The sequence below is a fragment of the Crocodylus siamensis genome, chromosome 6 (assembly GCF_052110815.1).
Source record: "Crocodylus siamensis isolate JL-2025a chromosome 6, ASM5211081v1, whole genome shotgun sequence".
Lineage (NCBI taxonomy): Eukaryota > Metazoa > Chordata > Crocodylia > Crocodylidae > Crocodylus > Crocodylus siamensis.
The window spans coordinates 59,249,296-59,257,493 of NC_143400.1; the positions used below are offsets into that span (position 1 = coordinate 59,249,296).

General features: G+C 48.1%; 1 protein-coding gene across 1 annotated transcript; it reads right to left on the reverse strand.

The window, feature by feature from the left end:
• Positions 1-1,648: 1,648 nt before the first annotated feature.
• RNF228 (ring finger protein 228) lies at positions 1,649-4,150 on the reverse strand. Its single transcript, XM_090053605.1, has one exon. It carries the CDS (start codon positions 2,774-2,776, stop codon positions 1,787-1,789), a length of 990 nt encoding a protein of 329 aa, XP_089909731.1. The 5' UTR covers positions 2,777-4,150; the 3' UTR covers positions 1,649-1,786.
• Between the last annotated feature and the right edge of the window lie 4,048 nt (positions 4,151-8,198).

The window sequence follows — 8,198 nt, forward strand, 5'->3', positions numbered from 1 at the left end:
ACAACTTATCCTGCAACATATAATAGTAGTTATATAGTAGTGCGCTCCTTAGTACATTACATTTTTTTCATTTCTTATTATGAGTATCTCACCACATATGAAATGTATTATTAAAGTTCCAATCTGACAAATACAAAGTTTTTTACAGAAACTCATAATACAGAAGTGAAACATTTAAAGAAGGGGAAACACTTCCTAGTTGTAACCATCTTAACTGAAGACAAATCATTAATAGGCAACTGAAGCTACTAATTCCACATGTATTGTTGAATTGAAATGAAATATTTTAACATGTATTCCTTTCATCGTATAAAAGTTCAAATCAATAGCCAACGATTCATTATTCTCTGCCACTTCATATCTTACCTGAGTTTTAGAACTCAATTTATTAATTAAACAGTCTTCAATAAATTAAGTCTGCAGAACACTTTCCAGTTTTCCATATTCAAGGATGATCTCTAAAGAAGGGACAGTACAACCTATTTTAAGCAACCACTGGAGGGCTTGGATAAAGCCAGCTGTTTCAAGGAAGTGGCCTTCAAATAAAGGTGGAATAGCAATTAACTCAATAAATTGTGTGAATACTTTGGTTCAGTCCCTTTAAGACAAGAGGTTGTTTAATGCAGCTCTCATATGTGTTCATTTAATTTAAAAAAGGGAAAAGAGTACAAAATGCAGTTAATTCTGAGATCTTAGTCTGCCTGTAACAACAGTGCATCTCTCCAATTATCTTCCAGGTGGGGGCAACAGTAAGCCAGTTTGCTTCAAGGAATGAGTTCATCCCTTCTCCATGGGTGAGCACAGAAACAAGGGTACATTCAGAAGAAAAAATGGATAAATGTTGTAGGACCTTCCCATTCCCCACATTTCCACTTTTCCAGGTTACCTAAAATGTCAGCTTATCAGAATTGTCAGATAAATGAAACTTACCCTCCTGCTAGGGAGAATTAGGAGGTAAAATCTTTCTCATCCTCACCTAACCATTGTGTCACACCCATCTCACACTCTTTCCTTGTTTATGATGGGAGATGAGGAATCAAATCCCTCTATCATTCCCCTTCCCAAGGTAGTGAAAATTTGTAGCGCTTACGTTTAGCACTTGACATTTCTGAAGTGCTTTACAAACATGACTTAGGAATGACCCCCTGTGAGATAGACAGATAAGAATTATTTCTGTTTTTCAGCACAGCAATCTGAAATCCTCAAGGCCCAGCTGCTGACAAGCCCAACATAAGGATTCAGAAGTTCCTGGCTCCTGGCCTAGATCCACCCACTAGACAAGACTGACTCTCAGAGCAAAGGGCCTGCCTCACCCAGAGAGAGAGATGCTCTTCCTGACCGAGCAGCACCACAGCAATCCCCCCCTCCTCCCAGCCCTCCCACCCCCGGGCTGACAACCGTGGGGACAGGGGGAGCAGAGCGCCGTGCATGGGGCAGGGAACGGTCCGAATGGAAGGGGTGGGGGAGAGGAAACCTTTCACTCCCAGTTCAGTTCTTCCCTGCCAGGCCCCCCCAACCGGGCTGAAGGCCTGCGTGCATCAGGTAGCAGGGCACGTGCTTTAAGGTACATCGGCTGCTTCTTCGCTGCTCTTAGCACCCTCCAAATTCAGGCAAAGGGGGGTGGGCATGGGCAGCAGCAGCAGCCGTGCCCTGGGGGTCCTGCTGGCCCCCCTCACGACTCGGGCGCGGCGCCAGGCCCGCCCGGCGCTGAGGGGCCGCGAGCCCCGGGCCGCGTGGGGGGCGGCAGGGACACGCGTGAGCCCAGCGGCCGCCCCCGCACCGGGCGCTACGTGTTGCTCCTCCTGGCCGCCGCCGCCCGGCTGCGGGGCGTGCCATTGCCCGCCGCCGCCGCCGCCTCGGGCCGGTACTTGAGCCAGCAGATGAGCCAGGTGACGACGACGGAGAAGAGGGCGAGGATGCTGGCGACCGAGAGGCAGATGGGCCCGACGGGCGAGGGGGCGGCGAGCGCGCCGGGCGCGGGGTCGCCGCCGTACTGGTTGACGAAGATGAGGCCGGTGAAGAGCAGCACCACCATGGAGAGGAAGGAGAAGACCACGCAGACGCAACCCGCGCTCAGCGCCGCCCGCTTGCAGCTCTGGCAGGTCTCGTAGCCCGAGGAGCGCGGGCCGGAGCGCGCGGCGGCGCGGGGCGGCTGCTGCTGCTGCGGGGCCGCCTCCTCCTCCCCCCCCGCCGCCGCCGCCGCCTCCTCGGCCCCGGGCCGCGGCGCCCCCCGCTGCGGCGGCTGGTGCGCGCCGGGGCGGCGCGGCGGGGCCGGGGCCGGGGGCAGGCTGTCCTGGGGCAGCGGGTCGCGGGCGCGCAGCTGCAGCGGGAAGGCCTCGGCCAGCTTGGTGTTGACGGGCAGGCCGTGCACGCGGTAGTCGGGCAGCGCCGTGCGGTGGCGACACACCGGGCAGCAGATGGAGCCGCCGCCCGCCCGCCATGGCGCGCCGTGCTCGGCGCCGGGGGGCGGGTGCTGCGCGGCCCGCAGGTGCAGCTGGCTCAGGCACTCCTGGCAGAAGGTGTGCAGGCACTCCAGCAGCTTGGGCGCGCGCCGCTCCAGGTCGAAGTAGTTGTAGCAGATCTTGCACTCGTAGTCCTCGTAGCTGGGAGGCGGCGGCGGCGGCGGCGGCGGCGCGGCGGGGCTAGGGCCGGGGCCGGCCGCCGCCGTCTCCTCCTCCCCCCCGTCCACCTCCTCATCCTGCTGCTGCCTCTGCTGCTGCTGGCACCCGCCCGCCCCTAGGCTGCCGCCGCCGCCCTGCTTCGCCGGCTCGGCCATAACATCTTCGAGCTGCCCTGCCCGGCTCAGCCGCAGCGCCGGAGCCCCGGGCCGCCTCCCATGCTGCCCCCGGGATGCCGGCGGCGCCGCGCGGGGGGGAGCGGATGGAGGGGGTTTCTCCTCCTCCCCCTCCCCGCCGAGCCCCCGCGTCAGCGCATCCCGGCGCCGCCGCCGCTCCTAGGTGCTCCGGTGCCCGCGCGGCATCGCCGCCCCCGGGCTGCCCGCTCCTCACCGCCGCCCCCGGGAGCAGCCGCTCGTCGCGCCGGCGGCCGGTGATGTAATGCGGGGCTGCGGCTGCCGGCGGGCTCGGGCTCAGGCCCGGGCTCGGGCTCGGGCAGCGCCCGCCGGCAGAGAGGCGCGCTCCGCGGCGCCGGCTCCCGCTGCCCTCGCCTTCATCTCGGCGGTGATCTCACTGCTGTGCTCAAGGGCGAGCGCCGCTGGTCACAAGGCTGCCTCCGCCTCGCCGCTGGGATCGGGGAGCCGAGGGCCGGGCTGGAGCTCTGGCGACCTTCCCTGCCCCTGGCAGCAGCGGGCTCTCCTACTCCTTCCCGATGGCCTCCCGGGCCGGGCCGGGCCGGGCCCAGGCCCGGCTGCTGGGTTTGAAGGAGGCTCGCCTGCTTGGTGGAGCTGAGCTCAGATCTGATGATCCGCGGCAGCTCCCCCTGCTTCGCATTCAGAAGAGGGTTGGTGTTGTTCAACCCCGGTGCTCCCTCACTGCACACACACGCATCCATGGATGACTTAGGGACAGGCTGATGAGGCCATTCCCCACTCCCGTCCCTGGGAGTTTTGTCATTGACCTGGTCCAGAGCAGAATCAAACCTCCGAGTGAGGATCCCCCCCCCCCTTTTCCCCTGAAGGACCACCCATCATATATGCCTCAGTCTTTGGGCCTGCCTGCATCTGTATCCACATTTTTGTCCCATTTTGTCTGCTTCAAAGACAATTTAAGCTTGTTACACTGATCAAGATGGCTTGGTAGAGCTGTCTCTACGTTAGCAGTGTGGAAGTATTTTTTCACTCTCCCCACAATATGTATACCAGAACTGATCCTCTTATTATTATTTGTTTTTGGCTTTCTCACTCACGGGTATGCTGCTGCGTCTAAATGGGCTAGTTGATGCGAGTGAGCTGATAAAAGACTTGGCCCAAGTTCACAGTGGGGAAAGGATACGTTTTTTTCAACATTCAAAATAGCTCTGCCTTGTATTTTGTGGAGATCTGATGGTGTCTTTTGTATTTGCACATGTTAATGCCATATATGGATTTTGCATGGCAACAAAAGCCATTTAAAGTTACTGCAATAAATATGATTGTTTTTACCTATAATTTTGTCTTACACCTATGTTCTTCCAATGTGCCTAATAGTCTTCAGTCTGCCAAATGGGCTGTCTGATCTGCTGCTTGTTAGCAAGAACAATCTTTCACTAACTATGTATAGCCTTATATGAGAAATCAGTAAAACTCCAGGGTTTCAACAGTTAACCTTAAAAAAACCCTTCCTTTTGATGTCCATACAGGTGAGTTTTCAGAATCCTCACTTTTTTTTCAAAATGTTGCCTTTTTATTTTCAACAGACATTGAGCATATTTCAGCTAGGAGTACAAATTAAAATGAGCAGTCTTGACCTGGCCAAAAGCAGAATATTTATTCTTCTTTGAATACAAGTAAGCAAAGTTAGTCAGTGCAATTTTCCATCAAAAAAACACTTACTGGCCAATACACATTTTTGCTTTTGGTCAACTGCAAGGAAACACAGAGCACTGTGAGTCCATCCTCAAGCTGGAAATGCAAGATATTTCTTATATCATGGAATCTGGAAATGGAAACAGTTTCTAAGGCTACCCAATTCAATCTTTGCTGTTGTATTATAACTTCAAGTGCTTTGTCTGGTCTCACCTAAAATGCCTCCAAATATGACAATTTTCACAGATTCTCATGTGTTCTATTACAAAGATCTTGTTAAGCCCAATTCTGTTGTGATATATCTGTGTAAATGGAATAACTCCATAAGTTCAATCATATTATGAACCAGGCAAATGATAGATCCTCTCTGATTCTGTTGAGAATTACAGGCAATAGTGACAGGGCAAACTAGAAATCTGTGTATGGGAAAGGGGTAGACAGATTGGAGGGAATTGTAATTTTTAGAGGTACTGATTTATCTGGAAAGATTAAAAGAGAAGGCAGGTATTACTTGATGAATGATAAGGGCACTAGAAAACTGTCTATAACTACTTGAATGATCAAAGGAAAGAGAAAATATTATTTGAAATAGGTCAGCCTAGCATTATTAAAATAACAGGATAAAAGTTGTAAGGACATTTCTCCAAATAGTGAGACAGATTTTTGTTTAATTTATGTTCAGGTGTACGTTCGAAGTCACTCCACTAAATTCCATGGAATTCAAGACTCAGTCTCAGTGCTGTAATCCAGAGAAGAACATGGTTTTCAGTGTAGTATTTCATTGGCTCAAGTTAAGTCAAATCAGTCCCAAGGCCGCTGTGACCATTGGGGAACCTGAGATGCTGTGCATCATTGGTGATTCTTCGAGCAGTGACCTGGTGGCACCCATCTCCTCTCCAGGTATGGATGACCGTTGGCTCATAGGGAACTCATCCACCCTCTGACAGATCTTTTTTTTAGTCCTACTGGGTGTCCACACACCCTCCTCACCTAGGCTAGCCCAGGTGGGGGGTGCCGGTTTAGTCACTGGCAACCCAACATGGAATAGGCTGTACTGGTTTACATGGTACCAGACAGCAGACCAAGAGAGGCCTGGCCTGACAGGCATTTCACTGGTTCACAGTGAGCTAAAATCACAAATGAAAAATTACCCTTTCTAATGCCATATTGATTTGCAAGTCCATAACTAATTTACTATCCACTATCACCCTGAAGGCTTTTTCAATATTTTGCTTTCCGAGTGTCACCTCTCTCTTCCAATGAATATCTGTGTTTTGGATATTTTCCCCTAGATGTATTGGCTTCCATTTTTTTTCTACAGTGGATCGCTTGATTTTCTACACACATTTTTCCTTGTGGGTTCTTTGTATGCTTTTTTTCTTTTGTCACTTCTGTTTTTATCATTCTCAGTCTAATGTTATCTGCACATTTAAGTAGTTCACTGCTTAGTTCTTGCAGATATTAATATGGATGTAAATAAAGTCATCTCAGACATCACCCCCCAATGTAATGTTACTGCCTTTCATCACCTTATGTCTTTCCATTAAATTTCAAAGTACCTGAAAGTGCTCAAAGCCAAGTCAATTTGAATTAATTGTCAAATAAGATTTCTGAGACACTGCATCAAATGTTTTAATAAAGTCAAGATATAATCTACTGCATTCTCTAGTTTCTACCTCTTTGCCTTCATCTGTATGTAATTCTCATGTCTGATTTGTATCTGCCTTGAGGTTAACTAAAACTCCATTTAATAAAGCTATGAAAACTAGAACTGGAGAAAACTGCTTATAATTCTGGCATGAAAAACACACCAAACAAATTGAAAACTTTGGGTATAACTGTAAGGTCAACAGAAATACATCCTAATTAGTAAAAAAATGGTAGCGATATAATAAGGATTAAATGTAGATTTAAAAAAAAATAAAACTATGAATGAGCAGGCAGAGAAGCATACAATAGTTAGAAACTTCACATAGTGTTTGTTATTGCATTCTGTGTAAGCATTGCTGTTTGTGCCATACTCTCTCTCAGACTATTAGCATATTGAAAATGTAAACAGATTTCACAGATAAAGTATTGATATTCTAATAATGTACTTCTTTAACAAGAGTCACTTTTATCTGTATGGAACTTATCTGTATGGAGGATGTCTTGAAGATAACCAGTCACAGAAAAAATGACGAATAAAAATCAGAACAACGATGACATAGCATTCATAAAAAAGGCTTGACTCCAAAGCAGATCTATGAGGACAGGGTGGTGGTCCTTCATAGGCCAAAGAAGGAAACTGGACAGCTGAATTTAAATGAGGGAAAATCAATCCTAAGGAGGAATCAAGGTCAGGATGCTCCAGAGAGGCCACCGTAATAGAACAAGTTGATGCCATCCACAAGATAGTGAGGAATACCAGATCAACAGTCAAGCACAGTGGACATAACCACTGAATCAGTGTGTACCAACCTTAGTGAAGACCTGGGCATGAGAAAGGTGCTGAAAAATGGGTACTCAGGATGCTGAGCATTGGTCATAAAAGAAAACTTCCCAATTCCAGGGAACTTTTAGGGTTATTTCGAGGAAATTATACAAAAAATCATGAGCAGGACTGTGAATTATAAGGTAACATGGATTCAGCACTTTGATGCTAAGACTAAACAGCGGACCATGCATTAGAAACACGCACATTCTTCACCACCTAAGAAATCAAGAAAGATGGCATATAGTTTCTGAACAGTGAGGGCAAGACCATTAATGAGGGATACTGTGCTAGTAAACTGCTGTGCCTTCAGGAAGCCATGGAACACGTGGCATTGGAGTTGAAGGGTGCAGCTTCTCTAGGACAGCGCATCACCCCATACATTTCAGGTTGCAGTGACCACAGTGACCAAACGGAGCTTTGAACAGTCATTAGATTTGGCTCCCAGGCTTCTACCTGTTCCCCAAGTTGAAGGACAACCTTTGTAGGAAGTTTCAATGATGACAGTAAGGTGATTGCAGGAGTCAAGGAGTTTGTGGACTGACAGGACAATAATTTGTATAAGCTATGCAGAGTCAAGCAGCACCTGCACTGGATCAAGTGCACAGATGTCACGGCAGACTAAACAGAAAACAGTAAAAAGGCTGAACTCAACAATGTGTCTTTCTTTGTCAGGCTAAAAACTTGTCCTTTCTATCTCTGTGTATGAGCTATGGCATATTCTTTTGTCTACTAAGATTCAACTTGCTGATCATTGTCTTTACCTGTGTATCCGGTGCCAGGTTAGTAAAGATATCTGTGCGTAAAAGATCAGGAAACTTCCATAATCTAGAACTGGTAAATATGCTACAATGAACAACAAGTGTATTGAGAAATGTAATACAGGTGGCTGGGAGCTTTTGCTAACTTACTTTCTTGCTTCCCATTGCTTTGACTGTTTCAGAGAAAGGAACTTTTTCCTATACAGCTTAAACATTATATACATTTATGTTTAAAAAGTACATACATTCTCAAAGTGCTTAATAAATTCTGAGTCCAGTAAACCGAGTCCAGTTAACTTTCAATAAATGAGTGTTCCAACCAAAATCAGTGAGACTGCTTACATGTGAAAAAGATACATTTGTGCATTTATTTTCAAGAATCATTAAAGTATATACATGATATCACTGAGTTGCCCTCAGCTATGCAGTACACAGTCCAAAATAGGTACACAATACAGTTAATTTGTTGTATGTAGCTTATCCATCTGCTTCCTTGGTTGTT

Bases quoted from the DNA above. Each gene is read 5' to 3' on its own strand.
- RNF228 (XM_090053605.1), bottom strand. From the start codon at position 2,776: ATGGCCGAGCCGGCGAAGCAGGGCGGCGGCGGCAGCCTAGGGGCGGGC.